At 36.2% G+C, this 20489-nt stretch overlaps 1 protein-coding gene across 1 annotated transcript in view; it reads left to right on the forward strand.

The window, feature by feature from the left end:
* LOC150090792 (uncharacterized) overlaps positions 1 to 20489 on the forward strand; it is a 79177-nt gene that overhangs the window by 18617 nt on the left and 40071 nt on the right. Inside the window, exons 7-11 of the mRNA XM_090372451.1 lie at positions 363 to 527; positions 4600 to 4821; positions 6307 to 6429; positions 11028 to 11150; positions 13467 to 13622. Of these exons, the coding sequence (XP_090228577.1) occupies positions 363 to 527; positions 4600 to 4821; positions 6307 to 6429; positions 11028 to 11150; positions 13467 to 13622 (789 nt within the window). The remainder of the gene's footprint in view (positions 1 to 362; positions 528 to 4599; positions 4822 to 6306; positions 6430 to 11027; positions 11151 to 13466; positions 13623 to 20489) is intronic.

Genomic DNA, 20489 nt, shown 5'->3' on the forward strand with positions numbered 1-20489 from the left:
GTAGATATAAAGGGTTGCATGGCGAAAATATCCATAGGGAGTGTATGGAAAATTATGAAGGAATTTGTATTCAGACAAAAAATAAAATAAAATAAATAAATAAATTCTAATTATATTCCAAGTCAGCGGGTTAGAGGAATTTGCAAGACTGCAAGAATTTGCATTTGAGTATGTAAATCCGTCGTAGGGCGGATTTACATACTCATTTTTCTCGTCATTATATGACGAATTATATAATTTCTTAACATGCATAAAAGCAGACTGGCTTCACTAATTAATTTGCTTTTAAATATACTATATTCAGTAATAAGTGCTCAATCTTCATAAGCTGATCTCTTTTACTATCATCATTCTATTTCTAGATTATAATGAATGCGAAATTCCAGAAATATCTCAGACTTGTAAAGGAAACTGCGTTAACACAGTTGGTAGTTACAAGTGTTTGAGTGATGACTCAGAAAATTCGAGAATACCTGTTGTTAAGAGATGTCAAGTTGGATTTACGCTACGTAATGGAAAATGTGTTGGTAAGTATAATAATCAAGAACCTTCGCTATTTTAAAGAAATTTGCATGCAGCCGGGATGATGTCCCAAAAAATGAATATTCTCATTAATGCAAACCATTATAATTGTATAATTTAAAATTTAAAAATTCACCTGATAGCATTTCAAGGAGCTTGTAACATAACAGACAAAACAGTGTTAACAGTTCAGTATTATATCAGGAGAAGAGTATCAATCAATAAACGCCCGTCTTAATTTAAGGTGAAAATATATAAATACACTTGTATACCACGTGGATTGGAAAAAAAAAAAAAGAAACAAATTAGCTTCTTTTTATACTCAAGGAAAGAAAGCCTTAACTCTATGAACAATACTGATAAACTACTAAATTTTTCCTTTTAGTAGTTTAGCAATGGTTTCCAGAGGGTGAAGATCCGTTCTCTCTTAGTCCCCACTTATGGTGCGATAACGGATTTGTATAGAAAATTTAAAAGCCTCCGGCTAACAATTCAGTGATGGTATTGTGCTTGCAAATGTTGAAAAAAGCGTTACAAATATCAAGAGAAACTAATTTGTTTTTTCCAATCTGTGTGGTTTAAGAGCGTCTTAATAATAAATAACATTGTATATATTTTTCATTTTAATGAATGTTAACCCCACCTATCGTCATTCCCGGACTATATTATGCTTTAATTTAATTTTCTAGTGAATAGTGTTTTTATTTTTTTAAAATAACTATGAGATTAACAAAACTAGTTATATATTTTTTTTAAAATCCAAACATATACAAATCACATCTGGATAAGGTGCTGGTCACTGTAAAAAATATTTTGAGTTTGTTTTATCTTGATTGTACCTAAAAACCAAGATGAAATAAACTGGATAAGAAAGCATTTTTATGAAGTTTTACCCCCACGCCACAGCCAAGTCGGTCGGTTTCAGAAAAGAGCTGTATGGTTTTTCTCCCAGAAATTAGGGGTATTCAGTATATCGATATGAATGTCTGCAAATTGTCACTTTTAGTGAAAGCATCACAGAGGATGGCTTTTGTTCCTCAAAACAAAAAAACTGGCTGTGGTGATGCAATAACACTGATTACCACTCTCGTATTCTCCTACTCACCATCCCTTTATCCATAGCAGCAACTTGCTCTTAATGTCGCACTGCTCCAATCTGTACAGCAGTGTTTTCTGTGCAACAGTATCAAACGTTTTCCTGAAATTCAAGTATGATATCAATCAAAATATTTTTTTCATCCAGTTCCTTTGTGACCACATCGTAGTATCCAATCAAACTTGTCAGAAAAGATTTTCCCTTAACAAACCCATGCTGTGTCTGAATTGCAGGCTTAAAGGAAACCAACAACAAAGATGCTGCACATTGAGAGAACATATGCAGATTATGTGTTGCATTACAAGTTTTTTGTTTTGAGGAACAAAAGCCATCCCCTGTGATGCTTGAACTAAAAATAACAATTTGCAGACATTCATACTGATATACTGGATTTATTTATGCAAAGCAATTAGCAAACAGCAATTAGGGGTATCCTTCCCACTAAAACCGGAAAATCAACTATAGTCTACAAACGATAACGTATTTAAGGATAAAAACAGACGGTGGCCTAAGATTTGTGTGGCACACCAATCACATTGCGCAGACGATCCGTAATTTTGTCGCAATGATAGCAAGAATAACCAGATCGGAGTGGGTTATTTATTTGTTATTATTTTGGTTTTTAGGAGCATTAGCAACTAAGGCCATATTGCTCCGGGATATGCGGTGGTCATTCCCTGACCTTTCCGCATCCTCCGTACTTGGTGGTGACGGGCTCGAACCCCGGTCTAATCAAGAAGCGTGTGCTACACACTGCTGCTCCGTTCCACCTGGATACGGAGGCGCCATCGGAGTGGGGAGTTAAAGGCAGAGCACTAAGGCAATTCTGCGACTATCTTTTTACCAATTGTCAGTTATGGTGCTCATGTTTAGATAGACTGTGCATTGCAAAGGGAAAATGTACGCAAGATATTTGCAATTCAGGGAGCAATGCTGTTTCGGATCAGTATGTTATGCCGGACGGTGTCTAATGATGCAGGTATTAACAGGAAGAACGCCTCTTGATTTGAGTATACATTTTAGGTCAATGTGTTTTCACTATTGGAAAGGACAGACGTATATGAGAATGTCGATTATAGTGCAATGTGACCGTAGCTACAAGGAGGAAAAGAAGCGGATATGGGCTTGCCGGACGCAGTTATGGCAGGAAAGGTGAGATAGCAGCGTCAAAGGACTGATAACAAAAAAGTTTCTTCCATATTCTGACAAGGCTGGCAGAGGTATGCCTGCTTGGTTCAGTCCAAATCTGCAATCCACATTCTTTATTACTGGACATGACTCGTTTTTTTGCAAACTAAATGCCTTGGGGGTCAGTGAACGCACAGTGTGCGTTTGTGGAACAAGAGAGGAAAGAAGGCATGCCTCACATTCTGGCATCAACAACCGCAGATCAGGCACATTGCCCACTAATTCTTCTCGGTGGGTTGCTTATCCTTAAATAACACCATTCTTGACATCTGGAAGACGGAGGAAAGTTATTATCATTTAAGCATCTCCTTGTGCTATTCGTCCCAATATCTCCTTGCAGTGCTGGGTGCGGTTCTTGCCGGATTGGGCAACTACTTGTGGTGTTCAGTTCTGGACTGCCAAAATGTGAGGATGGACTGCAGTCCTTATCTTTGTGAGAGTGAGCCAGATAAACTTCAGATACTGTTACATACTTTTAAATAGCTGTACCTCATTTTCTGCATGATAGTGTAAATAGTATCTGTAATATTGTATGTACGGAATTGTAACATATGGTGGGGTGCTATAATTTGGCAGGGAACATCTGGTACAATAAATAAATAAATAAATAAATATATATATATATATATATATATATATATATATATATATACCTTCCAGTCAGGATACCATTCCACTGATTACTTCCAGTTTGGCTATAGACTGCCTATAGTACTCAAAGAAACTAGAGAACTTTAACAGATGAATACATTATACTCCTTGTTAATAATGATTCTTTATTTTTGACAGTTTCATCAGTATTGCTAACTTGAAGTTCCATTGTGGTCCGTGTGTCAGTTGGAGTATAATGTTAATTGTAATGCGGCTGCGGGAGTTTCCTCCAACTCCACGTCAGGCAATGTGATGGATGCAAAACTCTGTAAAGGCCAGAGACGGAGTTTGGGAGATTTACCAAAATTAAAAATATCAAAAAAATCGGCGTATTTTCGCCTTTAGGCGCCTGTGTGTCATCATCGCGCCCTTTGGGACGATTCTGAATGCAAGCAATACATAGTATCTAAGAAGGGGCAGGCTGGCCCAGGCAAGCGGGCGGCAATCGCCACCAGCGCAAACAGAAAATTTAAGTAATCGAATAATAGTTATAAGATGACAAGTGATTCTGACAGAGCCAAAATTACTGAGAGTCGCTAAGCCAAAACCTGCCAGTCTGGTCCTGAATTCAGGTAATTTCTTCAAATTAATTTTCTAAATATTTACCAATATCCGTCCGTCGATGTGTTAGATGCCGTATTCATTCTTTCCATCATGACGCCAGATGTTCTAAGGAATATATAGAACGGTATTTTTTTACCTTTTTCAGATTCAGAAACTAATCTGTGAACATCTTTATGTACTTTAAAACGAACGAAAGCTGATTTATTTGCAAAGAACTGTACTGTGTACGAATCAGTTTGCGCACAGCTCACGTATACTGGCGAAGCGATTTTTACAAATAAAATTGATTTATGTTTCTGAAGTATAGGATGATGTTCTTAGACTCAACAGGTGACAAAAAAAGCGGTTCATTAAGTCAAAATTTAGTTAGAAATCCGTCAAATAAACGGAAATTTTGATATACAGTGTATGTCTATGTGAGTTACAGAGAAGTATGAGAAAATATTCGTACTAATGCAAAAAGAGTATTAGACTGCTCTAAAGTAAGCTCTCCTACGATCCTCTTAAATTTTTAAATGGTAAGTGAGTTAATATATACTAATTCTACCCCACGTCTCTCTCCTTTTCTCTCTTTCTAGACATTGACGAGTGCAGTAACCCAGAAATTGCCTCACTTTGTCCAGGAGAATGTATGAACACAGTTGGGAGTTACATTTGCCACAGTAGTGCCAGTATTCCTCGACAAACAGAATGGTGGCAGTTGGTGACAACAGAAGATCCTTACGGAGAAAAGAAGCGAACGAAGGAAAGCCAGAAATGTCGGGAAGGGTTTCGTCTGAATAATGCTGGTCGTTGTGAAGGTAAGGCCACAAGAAGATTCTGAAAACATTTTTGAAGAGAAAACAAAAAAGAAACTGACAAAATGTATATAATAATACCAAATTCACTTCATCTAACACACTTCGAAATGCAAATATACCCAAACAAATCAAAGGATTCGATTTCATATGCTTTGAAAAAAATCTATGAACAAAATTGACCTAGAGCAGGACCTCGGAAGCACATGTATATACTATAGGGATTGATACGTAAAATTTTGTGAAACGGAACCCTCGTTACTAAAATTACTTATTTTTTAATAATAAAGTATTTTATGGCATTACCAATGCATGTAACGAATCGGAATAGTGTTACTTTGCGGTCTCGTCCATTCCGAACACTGACGTACTTGCTGAAGAGTCGAAACTCGTGCCTTCCGACTAATACTAGCCAAATGAAGGAATCAATGAATTCGCGAATAATGCTGATATTCTGATTCGTAGGTTCGGCACACAATTAGGTGTAGCCTTACATAATAAGAATTAAATTTCAACAACATTTCTCAAAGATTCTCTAGCCCTCGCAGCTAGCATACGACCGAGATCGCTGTTCATCCATACCGTATGAAAAATGCTTCAATTCGACTGCCATCGGACAGGAGGAAATTTTATGAGCTTTTCCTGTGGCCGAATGGGCCGGATGACATTGCATATTTTTTCTTTCCGGCCATTCAGTTTTTCATTCCCACAAACGGGCAATCATAACAAAGAATGAACGCAATTTACAATATGGCCTAAGTTGCTGATGCGCCTAAACCCTACCATAACAAATGCAATTTATAAACACTATATGAAACTTTTATAAATAACAACCCCTAGTCTAGAATAACTAATCTACGCAAACAAAGATTTACCTTTCATTCAAAAAAAAATTTGTAAAATAATAAAAGCAGTATCAATAATTCTACTTTTCATTTTTTTTTGTTAGTTATTGGTGCATCGACTTCTGTGGCCATATTGCACCTCCCCAGGTTTTTGCATTTTATACTCTGATCCAAGCCCGAGGCGGGATTCGAACCGGCGACCTGTGGGTTGCCAGGCATGCACTTTACCCACCCGGCTAGCCCGGTCGGCCTACTTTTCATTAAATTCTGCAAAAACCGACAAAAAAAAAAAAAAAAAAACACTAATTAAGCTAATAACATACGAGCTCGTATAGACGCAAATTCGACTATTGGCTGTTAAGATACGATTCTGCAGTACTTCGACACTACCATTTAAATTTTCAACACAGTAATTAAAAAATCACACGCATAATACTATTGTGTTATAATAAAATAATTGTACTGTATAATAAACAATTTATACTAAACGCGCATTCTGCACAAGACACTTCATTTTCTTCTAGACAAAATAAATCAATATATTTTACACAATTTTGAATTTAATTAGTAATCACATTTAAAAGTGTTTAAAATACTTATACAAAACGGAAGCTTCATTTTTTTTTTTTTTTTTTTTTTGCAGACATAGACGAATGTGCAGAAGGTACCAAACAGTGTTCTTATCAGTGTATTAATACGAGGGGTTCTGCTTATTGTATTTGTCCGACTGGTTACGTTCTTCAACTGGACAAGAGGACATGCACAGGTATGTAGTGTAAATGTCACTTCAGTATCTTTCATTTATATTATTACTGTTTGAAACATCAGTAATTCTGAAATAGACGTGAGGCACAAGCTTCATATCTATCTCAGATGAACCAACTGTATAAGAAGTTGTACAAACGAACAAGAAACAGCTTGTTTGATTAAAACTTGTCTTAATACAAGTATAACAGCAATGGATTATAACGTGAGGTTATCACAATGAGTTGCTTCGGTATTGCACTACTAATAAAGATTATATATATAATTAATATAATCAATAAAGATTATATATATAATTAATATAATCAATAAAGATTATATATATAATTAATAGCACTTCCACTAAGAGAAGTATTAGGGGGCCCAAATAAAGTGAGCATTTTTTATCACTTTTTTATTGGAACTGAATATCAATAATATAAAAAAAAACACTACATAAACATAGTTACTTTCGGGATAGCCTCCTTTTTCTTCTAAGCACTACTTCAGTTTTCTGATAACTTCCAAATGATTTTTTAAAGAACTTTGTGGCTGTTGTCAGAACCAGGATTTTTTTTTTTTTTTTTTTGCACAAGTCTGTGCATATGTTCACGTGATGAACTGGCCCTAGCGGGTAGCACACTGGTTGTAATCACCATCCTTTCATACCAGACAGAAAAGGCTTGAGTTCGAATCCAGTCAACAATGCAAGAAATATTTATGGACTTTTTTTCAAAATGTGGCTAAGTTAACGGGTTTCAGGCGAAGCCTGCATATTTTTTCAGCAAACAGCACACCTACGGAAGAAAAATCGCAATTACAGACAACATACTGACGTCTCACAGCCTTAATTACTTTGGCGTTTAACACATGCCACCATCACAATGTCTAATTTGCATTAGCCATTGTGGTGGCTGAAAACTACTGAGTAACTCATAAGGGAACCCTACTCCTACCGCCTGAGGTCGGCGAACTATAGCTTCGATTGAAGAGGGCTTTAGAAATTCCTTCAGTCGTCGACGGAAATCGAGAGGCAGACGGCGATGTACCATGTCAACTAAGATGGCACGGAGGACGATATGCCAATGAACTGCTGACCTCTACAATTTGGCAATATTACATCAGCTTTACCTTATCTTTCAATAACCTGCAATAGTAACCCTTATTCTGTAATAGCATATCTTATGCTACGTAATAATATTAAATTCTGTAATAGATCATCATATGCTACGTAACAGCATTATTACATTATGTAATAGCATATCTCACGCTGCGTAAAGAAAATCAATGTGACAACTTTTTCAGCCCAGAATTCACATACCTTCTCGGTCGTCAAGCAAAGAATTCGTTTGCCACACTTTCAAGACTTTTACAGAAAGCTCGGTGTAATTTAGGCATTGTTGTAATAAATATTCATCATCATACTTGAGCTTTAAGTTGGGTAAAAATTGCGTTCGGTTTCATTCCACAAAAACCTTTACACTCTGGTCTCTTTATTAGGTACACCTACCCTTTTCATAAAATGGAGCCCTGCTTTAGCAAAAAAGGCATGAGTTCGTACCATGAGATATAAAGCAAGTGGGAAGATACGTGGTGGTGCTGTATGTGTTCAATTAAGTGCAATACGAAAGAGTTAAGTGAATCTGAACGTGGCATGGTGGTATTCGGCGCCAGACGCACCGGTATGATATCTTAGAAACTGCAATCCTACTGGAGTTTTCAAGTACGACTGTGTCTCAAGACTGGTTCTCACCCAACGACGATCTATGGTCGGAAACAGCTCGTTGACGCGAGAAACCAATAGAGGCTGACAAGTGTGACTTGTGCAAGGGTAACGGAAAGGATACAATCAGTCAAAGAACAACCTAGTACAATAGTGGTAACGGAAGAGGAAATCCAGAAAGATAACTCGTCGTACCTCGTCAAGGATTGAATACTGCATAAACAACCGAACTGAGTTCCATTCCCGTCATTAAAAAAACAAGAAGGTAGTTAGAGTACGCTTATAAACACCAGTAGGCCTCCGTAGCCGAGTGGTCAGGAGCGGGGGTGCAGTAGCACGCGTTCTTTGAGTAGACCGGGGTTCAAGCCCCTGACTGCTGAATACGGTCGATCTGCCAACCCGCACTGGACCAGCGTGGCAGATTATGGTCCATTTCCCTCAGCATGAATTGTTCAGGAGGCTTCCATCCTGCAGTGGGTTGATAATGGCTGCACTTTACCTTTTTTATAAACACCAAAACTGGAGAGTGGATGATGGAAAAACGTTGCTTGGTTTGAAGAATCCCTGTTCCTGTTGTTTCATGCTAATTGGATCAGAATATGGCAAAAACAGCAGGAGTCCGTGGATCCATTCTGCCAGGCGTCAACAACGCAGGCTGGTGGTGGCAGTATAAGTAAGTAAAGCTGTGGGTGTATTTTCGTGGTGCACATGGGGCTCCTTGATACCAGTGGAATAGCATTTGGATGCCAAGAATTATCTGAAAATTGTTTCCAACTAGGCGTAGTCCTTTATAGCTTCAGTGTATTCATTTGTGAATGGGTTCTTCCAAAAGGATAATGCGCCATGTCACAAGGCCAGAATTGTAGAGTAATGGTTCGAGGAACATGAACGCGAATTCAACCTACTGTGGTGTTTTCCCAAGTGACCAGATCTCAGTCCAACTGAGCAACTGTGAGATGAGCTCTTCGGAGTAGAAATCAGCAACCAGCCAGTTTGCAACAACTATGAGAGAAAACCGAGTCAACATGGAAAAGCATCCCTGTGGCATGCTTTCTGTCCACGCCACTACGAATCTAAAATTTTCCGCGGGGTAAAAGTCGACAGAACCTACTCACCGTATTAAGTAACGTAGCTAATAAAGTGGGAACTCAGCGAGTTGTGCAACAGAACCCAGCACTTCTTTTTCACGCCTGAAACTTGAGTTAAACTAGTCTAACTGCGCTTACTATAGTTAATGGTTTTCTAACCACCTACTAAACACAACAACACACACACTGCTCAAACTTAGCACTACACTCATTTCTGGCCATTGTACAGTCTTGGATTTCATCACAGAGAACTATAGCGGAATTGAACTAACGTTTAGAGATTGCCTTACATAGGACATAACACATGTCCACATATCTCACCACCTGATGACACCACAGTTGTTTTGCAGCCCCATGTTTCTTAATTAGGCGGTGAAAAAAAAAATTCCCATTCATATCTGAATTACCCTCGTATCTTCTTAAATATTTATTATAAAAGTATACTGTAAATTACTACATTATTATAAGTAACAATATTTGTAAAAGAATAAGAGAAGTTTACCTCAATATGATACGTAGAACACTTCCGTACGGAAGTGTTCTAAGTATCATATTGAGGTACCCTTCTCTTATTCTTTTACAAATATTGATATCAACGTAGAACGTATTGAGCATTATAGCTCTGGTTCATACTCTATGACGAGCCGGCGCCTCCGTAGCCAGGTGGGCAGGAGCAGCAGTGCGTAGCACACGCTTCTTGATTAGACCGGGGTTCGAGCCCGTGCCCACCAAATACGGAGGATGCGGAAAGGTCAGGGAATGACTACCGCATATCCCCGGAGCAATATGGCCTTAGTTGCTAATACTCCTAAAAACCAAATAACAAACAACAACAACATACTCTATATAAGTAACGATATACTGTACTTCTATTAGGAGAAAAGTTACTTATTAGCAAATGTAATACCAAAGCAACTCGTCCGTGATTCAGGTTCAACAACAAGAAAAAGTTCAGCAATTCATGTAGTAATCGAATAAGCTATTTATTGTTCCACTTATCCAAGCAGCATTTTCATGTCTTGCATAAATGGAATGCAGTTCTATTATACCTGCAATGAAAAATGCACTGTACGCAACTACAGTTATATCATTTTTAAAGGTTTCTTTTGCATAAACTCTGAAATTTTGATAACTTTAAGTGAATAAATAAGGAAATTTTCTCCTTGTGATTGTTATATTCACAGCTTGATTATTATATAAGCAGCATTACATTTATACGAGATCTTTCCCATTCACTTTCGACAAATTAGAACTACACCGGAAACGGTCTGAATGAAACAAAACTAATTATTTGGTGTAAGTGCGTGTAACAACAGTTACACTGAATCCAGTGATATTTTTTTCCACTATTTTACAGCATGCAGTGATGCTCGATTGTGGCATTCTTTGGCTCAGTGTCAGTGTTTTCACAACTACGCGTTGTATACTATTTTTAGCAGTTGAGGTTAAGAACAGAGTAACAGAAGCTCCCCTATTGAGAGTTTCAGTCATCAGCAAAAAAACAAGCATTCCCTTGTAGTCTAGGAAATTACATAGTAACCGGTGTTTTATTTATTTTTTTCCCTTTTAAATTTTTGCAATATTCTAGGTGTACCAAACGCCGTTAATATTAACTTCTACAGATAACGAAAGTACAATAAATATTAATATTAATAAGAACAAAAGTCAGAAATTAACCAAATTTTGCAAATCAACTTTTTTTTTGTTTCTTTTGTCTCCTTTTTTTTTTTTTTTTTTTTTGTAAAATCCTATCTGCATATGTTTTATAAAGAATGACCAGTATTAACTTCTTTTTTTTTTTTTTTTTAGACATTGATGAATGTTCCATGGAAGGAAGGCACACCTGTCAGCATACATGCATCAACACTCCTGGAAGTTATCGATGTGAATGTAGTCCCGGATATATTTTACTGAGTAATGGCAAGTGCGAAGGTACGTTCACCAAGAAAAGTGGAACGTACGAGTGACCACTCGTTTCACTGTTTACAATACGAGGATTTCATCGAATTTCAATTTTAGCCTACTGTTCTGTTTTTGTTTCTTTAAAAATTACACAACATTGTACACCTCAAAATTAAAATATCACGACGTTCCCGCACTGAAGTCATATCTCCCAACTGAAATCTATGCAATTTTTAGAACATGCGAGAAAAACTTCATAAATATAATTGCAAGGAGTTTTTGAAAATTTCGTGGCCTCAGTATGAGAGGTTTATTTGAGTCTAGTAACATGTTACTTTTCAACATAGTTCCCTTTGGAGTCAACACACTTTTGCCACCGATGCTACAATGTATTGATTCCAGCTACAAAGAAAGTTTTCTCTTAAGCCTCCAAGAATGCATACACTGCAGCAAAGACGTCGCTGTCAGCGAGAAAACGGATGCCAGCCAGGTATTTTTTCAAATTAGAAAATAAGTTAAAATCCGATGGTGTTAAATCTGATAAATATGGCGGATGAAACAAGATTCCAAAACCGCACTCCTGTAGTGTGTAGTGTAGCCACGGCAACGACAGACTTGTGAGAAAGTGCATCGTCATGGTGAAACAAGACGCCTTTGCCGAGTTTTCCTCGGCGACTGTCTTTGCTGTTTTCACGCACACGCCTCATACGTTCTGCGTAATATGCCCCTGTAACTCTGGCCTTTCTGAAGGCACTCAACTAGCAAAACTCTATCCCATCACCTTACCAGCAGAAGGAATCGATTTGGCTTTCTTTGGAGGGATGAGAAGAACCGTGTTTCCACTGTTTGATCTGCTCCTTTGTCTATGCCTGAAAGTTATGGACCCACGTCTCATCTATGGGCACAAACCTTGCAAAGAAATTTGCTCGATCTGCTTGAAAACGATTCAAATGTTCACTTGGCTTGATAACTCTTGTGCATGTTTGATGCCAGAATGAACTGGAAAGGCGTGTTCATCATCAGAACAATTCTCTGCCCGTGCCACTCCAAGAATTGGAGTGATGTGGGCAGTAGTTTGGTCCTACCCAGAGTACAGGCTCTGGAGGAGATGTTACATGAATGGTCCAATATTCCTCATGTCACTTTACAACACATTGCTGATTCCGTACCATATCGTATCGGTGCAATAATAATAAGTATTATTATTATTTATTAATTTTTACTTATATACAGAGGGTTACAGATTTGGTATGCATTTTAATTATAGGTGGCTAGATTTATTACATTTATATAGTATACTGCATTGATAATAACATAGCGGCATTAACGTAACCTTAACGTAACACAGAATTACCGCTAATACAAAACACTTACATGGGAATATAATTTAAAAGCCAGGTGGGCAGGAGCAGCAGTGCGTAGCACACGCTCCTTGATTAGACCGGGGTTCGAGCCCGTGACCACCAAATACGGAGGATGCGGAAAGGTCAGGGAATGACCACCGCATATCCCTGAAGCAATATGCCCTTAGTTGCTAATGCTCCTAAAAACCAAATAAACAAACTTAATTTAAAAATTCTTCAAACAGGCCTCTGAGGTTGGGTATATTCATATTGCAGTTTTAAGTGTTTTTCACCAACCTTATGTAGAAATAAAACACAAAGAAAACGAAAACTGGAATCTTGATAACTATGTATTTATAATAAATAATATTTGCCTGTATTTACAATAAATTATATTTAACTTTACAACTAAAATATATGAAATATACATATAAAATATACATTAAAATATACTGGGTTAAGAACAATAAAATACATTAAAATATACTAAATTAAAAGCGATAAAACCATAGCTTTCGAAGGCTCCTGCCTTCTTCTTCAGCGGTATTTTCTTTGTTCTGCGGTGCACCGCTGAAGAAGAAGGCAGGAGCCTTCGAAAGCTATGGTTTTATCGCTTTTAATTTAGTATATTTTAATGTATTTTATTGTTCTTAACCCAGTATATTTTAATGTATATTTCATATATTTTAGTTGTAAAGTTAAATATAATTTATTGTAAATACAGGCAAATATTATTTATTATAAATACATAGTTATCAAGATTCCAGTTTTCGTTTTCTTTGTGTTTTATTTCTACATAAGGTTGGTGAAAAACACTTAAAACTACAATATCTTAATTTAAAAATTCTTACTTAGCCATTAAGCCTAGATGTTTCATCCTGTTATTGGAAGGAGTGTGCCTGCCTTTATTTTAAAAGTTAAACATAACGTATGTGCGTGCGTGTGTGTGTGTGTTTCACAGTTCGAACATGCTATAACTAACAATTATCTCTTTGCTGTACAGGGTGTCGGAAAAACTCTTACTGGTCTGTATCAGAGAAGACGTGCATAGAATGTCCACCGAACTCATATACAACAGGGGACGGAAAGAACTCACTTTCTGATTGTTTCTGCGAAGAAGGCTACACTGGAAATCCAGCTCTTGGGAAAAACTGTGAAGGTATGTGACAGAGGAAATTTTACATTAATCCATTTATTTTCTACATATTTTCAAGTGAATTTTATTTATAATAATTATAAGCAATAAGCAAAGAGGATAGAACAGGGGTGGGCAACCTTTTTTGAATAAAAGGCCATATTCATTTTCGGAAATAGTGGAAAGGCCGCACCGATCCTTGAACCACTACTTACGAAGTAAGACATACTTAATTATCAGTGTTAAATTTTATTACATATAACTATAGAAAAGGCAAATAAATTTCAATAAAACACATATTTACAATATTCTCGTCATAATACATCCACCTACATTTTATATCGGAGCAATATAGCCTTAGTTGCTAATGCTCCTAAAAACCAAATAACAAAACATTTTATATGAACGCAAAATTTAAAAATATATAATTATAAAGATAATAAATTATTTTCTAAATTGTTATTCAAATGAAAATTTATAGAAATTATTTAACATTCTCTCTCTGAATTATACAATAATAATTAGAAAAAACTGTACTATTGTAAAAAATAATTTAATATGAGTTGAAGATTTGATGCTTTGGTGGTTGAGTTGTTTACCAAAAAAGATGTCTCAGCTGAAATCACTTCGATTGCACATTTTTAATGAGCTAAACTCATCAGGATGCATTGATTTCAGCCGAAACATCTTTTTTGATAATTAACTAATGAGATTTTTGGGTTTGTTTTTTATTAGATAACAACTGGATATTAGGCTCCACCTTAGTTGTACGCAACTTGAGTTGGTCTTCTAAATGAATATCAGATATCTGAGTCCTTAAATGACTTTTAATTTGTGTAAGGTATGAAAAAGTTGATTCAAAGCAAGAGAGCAGTCGACGAGCATGTTGACGTAAACGTGGGTATTCAACTGCATTTTCCATATTTCAATAGGATCTTTTTTTGTATCAAAAAAATTCTTTATCATATTATCTTCTCCTAATTCAATTAATTCCATCTGTAGTTCCGTGGGTGCCGTCAGGATATCAATTAAATATGGCTCACACGCCAATTTCATTTCTAAAGTAGTTCTTCGAAATCAGAAAATCTATCATTGTATTCTTCAATTGTGTGTCCAATACAGTTATGTAGTCTTTGAAAGTGTCACATACAACATATTTCTGCTCATTTAACATATTTTTTTAAATGAGGGAAATGTTCCCCAGATATTTCTGATTTAGAGAAAAGAGTTTTGTAAAAAATTAATTTTTTTCGAAATACCTGAATTTTTTGTAACGTCATATATATGTCTTGTTTTTCTCCCGCAAATAAATATTTAATTCATTTTGCTTTTCCATATCACACAAAAATGCAGCATTTCTACAAAATTCTTCATCTAATAAATCACATTCTTGTTGTTGTTCCTCGTAAAATTTTTTAATTTGTTCTTGCAAAGCCAAAACTTTTACTAAAATTTGTCCTTTTGATAACCAGCGCACTTTACAATAATCTGGCACGTCGAAATTATATGTCTCATCATCCAATATAAGCATGCTTCGAAAGTGGCGATGTCTTAAAGCATTTACTCGAATAAAGTTAACAATTGCAATAATTTTGTCCAAAGTATTGCTCAATGTGGAGGATTTAGCACAAAGGTTTTGTTGGTGTAATATACAGTGGAACGAAATTAAAATTTCTAAATTGGGCTTTTCTTTTTTTAACAATGAAACGAATCCTTCTCACTTTCCTCTCATAGAAGGTGCACCGTCCTTGCATACACTCACCAGGTTACCAAGGTTTAGTCCTCTTTCAAGACACATTTCTTTAAAGTTGTTAACAATATCAATTCCACGAGTCCTTCCAGTGAGCGTACCCAAAGCCAGTAGTTATTCGTAACAACGAAAATCTTCAATTATAGCACGAATAAAATATAATATTTGAGCAGTCATTTCTATCAGTAGTTTCATCTAACGCTATTGAAAAATATACATCTTCAGAGTGAATTATTACCTGAAGTTGTTCTCCTACATTCTGAGCTAATTCATGTTGTCTATTAGTTATAGTTTTTCTTGAGAGAGGTAACTGTTTGTATTTGTCAACTTTTTCCGGATCTAAACATCCTACTGCTTCAACAATACATTCTTTTATCATTTCGATGTCTAAATTGTTTGCTTTTTTTCGAAGTACATGCGCTATTCTGTATGTAACATCGGTTGCAGAAGTTCTTTGCTTAACAAAAGCACAAAAAGCCTTTTCCTGGTGCTGTTTTTCTTTCTTAATTTTTTGAAGTGCAGATTTACGAGCTTCTCCTTCTAATTTTACATATTTATGGTCCTTGTGAGATAGATAATGTTGATTTGCATTGTATTTTTTTAATGTTGTTAGTGCTGTATTACATATCAAACAAACCATTTTGTCTTTCACAGAAATAAGAAAATACTGCATCTCCCAATCTTCTTTAAATGTTCTGTTTTCTTCATTCAACTTCCTTTTAACTTTTTTGGACATAATGGGCAATATAAAAATTAAGCAATTGTGAAATGAAACATAAGAAATTACAGGATTACAAAATTCAAGACATGAATACATACAGTTGTCAAAATATTCACAGTTACAAATATGCACATAAAAGCAACAGATAAAAAATCACGATGTCACAATTTAAATTTTAAAATAAAAAACTATTTTCGTCAAATTATTAACTCTGTTAAAATATTTTTTTTATTTTAACAAACTTAACAGAGGATTAGAATTTTTCTTTTATTAAATATCTTTCGTTTTTTATCATTTGTGGTACATAAAAACGATTTTTAAATAAATAGAAAAATTAAACATGATATATTTTACTTTTTAGAACAAAAAATTTATATTTTCCTTTTTTAATTATCTGAATAATGTTTCTATATTGTGAAAAAAATATATAAAGCTTTTTATTATTAAAACGTTTTGAATATTTAATTTAAAAAAAATATTAGTTTAAAAGTAGTAGGATTATTTAATGATTTTATTTCATCTTTGTGTGACAAAGGCCGCACATAAGATCTTAGAAGACCGCGGGTTGCCCATCCCTGGGATAGAACTTACTCAAATCCAATTGTTATTACCATGGAATATAGTTCCTACATCTGGGGCGGTGTCTCCCATCAAGTTCTCTCACACTTCAAGATTTCATTCAAAAGAGGGCAGTTAGGTTAATTAATGACCAATATCTTACAAGTCTCTGTCTCATAGACATTCTGTTTCTGCTGCATGCCTTTTCTATAGATATTTCCATGGGCACTGTTCTTCTGAATTAGCTTCTATAATTCTCCCTCTCTCTCTTTCAAACCAGTCCAAACACGTGCCAAAACCAGTCAGCATCCTTTTACTGTCCAACTTCAAACTTACAGAACAAACTTTTCTCCTTCCTCATTTATCCCTTCAACTTCCGTTTTCTGTAACAACCTCCCTTCACACATATTTCCTGAAAACTACAATCTACAGAAATTTAAGTCTGATGTCAATAACTATCTTCTTTCATCTTCTCAATCTTCAACCCATGCACGGTATCTTTCACATATATCTAATATCTTTCTTGTTTGGGGTTTTCATATTTTTTTTTAAAAAGTACAAAAACTGTGAGAATGCATTAACAGCGTGACTTTTAATTAATTGGCCAAAAGTTAATTCACAACAATAAAAGTTCAAATATAAAGTAAACATATTCGATGGACTACTATGAGAAAATCTTTTGCGAAAGAGTAACAAATATGATATTTCTTTTTCAGAATCAATTATATTGATTCTGAAAAGAAATACACCTCTATTTTCGTGAATGATAATCATCATACACAAAAACTGAGAGGCCAAATCAACATACAATTCAGATGTCTAATGGAAAGTACGATCATCCCCAACTCCGTACCAAACCAGCTCTCATTCTATTTGAGGGACTGATGGCGTAATAAATTACACTTTTCTACAAGAGTTAACAAAATGAGTTTTCTCCTTGAATTATTCTGGGGTTTTCGGCCCACACAACATGCAAATTGGCCATGAAGACAGTTTTACAAACAAACAAGCGATATGTATATGAGCGACAGCTCCGCTGCCGTTAAATTGATCATTTGAATTTTGTCTCCTGATGTTGTTGTGATAATAATAATAATTATTATTATGTTAACGGCTCCCCAGCATTTCTTATATCCGAATAAGTGTACTATGTCTGTAGAAGCACATGTGTTCAAGGCCGATCTGCATGTTGTACGAGCTGAAAAACCCAAAATAACTCATGAGGGGGCCCTACTCTCCTTCCATCTGAGATCAACTAACTACAGGCCCGACTGAAGAAGCCTTTAGAAATTCGTCCAGTCGATTACGGGAATCGACCCCAGACCTCTCCAAACGAGTAACAATTGGTGAAACCACTAAATTATTATGGAGGACATGGTTATTGCAATAACCTGTAAATTACTATTCTTGACACTTTTAAGGGTTTAACCACCAAAGTTTGCGACTGTCGTCCTGTCTATCATCGCTCCAAATTTTCTAAAAGTCTACGTTGCATTCTGTAAATAATGGATAAATTATTAACTGTGTTTTGTAACATGTTAGATTAAAAATGAGTGGTGCTCTTGTAGTACGTACATTTAGAGCAATGAGTACCATATTTTGGAGCTTCAACTCATATTTGACATAATATTAAAAGCACATCGTATTATTTCGCGTAGTAGCATCACATCGAGACAACGAATTCAGCGACGTTGTCTCGAGATACCGACGCTAAAAGCGTCGTGCTACTGAGCCATAAAACATTATTGTACAGGCGGGGTACAGCATCGGTTCTTACACAGCATAGAGTAAAAAAAATATGTGGAGGTCCTTACACAGCATTGAACTAAGTTTTCTACTAAGTTAATAGATCTCATATTGTGGAGAAACTTTACCACGAGTTGTCCTCGAAAAGTTAAATAAAAAATACTGCTTGAATTCCTAAATTCGTTGAAGGAAAAAAACTTCTACACCACCATGAAACTTACATGCGAGTAACAACTCGTATGTAAGTTGCAACCTACCCCTCGAATATACCGGGTGGTTATAAAATAAGTTTCCCTATTCGGAAGCCCCTAGTGTCAAAACGGTTAGAGATAGCGCTGTGAAAATTGGTGGGTATGTTATTTAAGGTATGGGGAAGCGATTTATAGAAGAAAATAATTTAGTTCAAATTTCCGCCACCTGGGGAGAAATTGGCATTGTAAACATGAGATGGAATACTCAACTTAGGATTAGATTTTAATATCAGAAATTAGAAATCTACAGATACTAATATACAAGTTAGTGCAATTGCATCATTTAAATTAGCATCATTAATTATATCTCATATACCTTCACAACGAGTTGCCATGATATTGCACCACCTCAAATAAGTAATGCTTCACAATAGGAGAAGACTACTGTTACTTATTCTCAGCGGATACCATCACTCATACGGCACCGTTTGAAATATGGTATGGGACAAAGACCTTTGTTATCCTCATACTATCCATATTAGACTTAGGAAAGCAAAAAAGATGTAGGAAGGTGATAGTAGGAGAGGAAGAAAGGGACAGTTACTTTTCCTCGAATAGACAACGGTTCTCCAGTAGAGAAAATTGTTATTACCTATTCTCGGAAATTCCGTGGCCGTCAGGCCACGAAGTTTCCGAGAATAGGTAACAATATATTTTCAGTACATAGCCAACTACTTAAGTAGTTGGCTATGTACTGAAATGATGCATCTGCACTAACTTGTACATTAGTTAAACTCTTTACATAACCTGAGGCTTTAGCCCCCAACTATACCGAAATCTATAGTTATTTTTTTTTTTTTTGTGCTTTCCTTCACTTGAGATGATATTCTGAAAACGGAGGACTGCGTGCGACACAATTTCGCGTAGCATCTCATTGGGGATGTAGACTGCATGCTGTTTAATGCTTGTTTTCAAATCGACAAGCGTCTGTATGTCGCCACGGTAAACTCTGTCTTTCAGGTATCCAAATAGCCAGAAATTACAGGGATTGAGATCTGGTGGGATTGGGGGCTGGCCAGAACTGCGAAAAGTCTCTAGAAATAATGCGATCATTTCCGAATGTTGAACGGAGCAGTTCCTTCACTTGTCGACAAACATGGAGAGGGGCACCATCTTGCATGAACACTACGGTCTCCAAGCATTGCCTTTCTTGCAGAGCGGGAATCTCTTAGAAGAGCGCACTACAGTGCACTAGTTACCGTACACCTTACGGAGCCCATGAGGTGTAGACTCTTCAAAAAAAAAAAAAAAACGGTTGGATTATAAATTCTTCTATGAATCCACACCATACTGTAACGTATGGACTTTGTAGTGGTCTTTCATGCACAGCAGATGGACGAGATATTCGGCAGTTTTGTGCATTTACAGCCCCATGAAGAGTGAAATGTGCCTCATCAGACCACAAGTTCATTCGAGCCCATGTATCGTCAAGTTCCATATGAGCCAGAAATCGTAGGGTAAAGTCTATTCGTTGTTGCTGATCACAAGACTTTAGTCCTTACTACGCGAATCTTGAGAACCAGCGTAAAATTATTCGAAGTACTTTACGTACAGTAAACCAAGGAAGGTTCAAGTCTCTTGGCACACCTCTGGCACTACTGACTGGTAGTGTTTCTCATTCTGACCATTGCAACCGCCACTTCATCCACTACCTCCGTTCCGATATGTGGCCGTCCCCTGCCTGGAATTACACCTAACTCTCCCGTCGGTCGATTCATATTTCTTTATTAGTTTTCGAAGCCACACTGACGTCAAAGGTCCTTTACGCAAACCTTTAAGTTTCCGATATTCACGTAGTGCTGCATTAGCGTTACTATTATTCTGGTAGAACAGTTTTACTAAACGAGCAAGTTCCTTTTTTGTAA

The sequence above is a fragment of the Mastigoproctus giganteus genome, chromosome 1, assembly GCF_048544385.1.
Source record: "Mastigoproctus giganteus isolate SK-2022 chromosome 1, ASM4854438v1, whole genome shotgun sequence".
NCBI lineage: Eukaryota > Metazoa > Arthropoda > Arachnida > Uropygi > Thelyphonidae > Mastigoproctus > Mastigoproctus giganteus.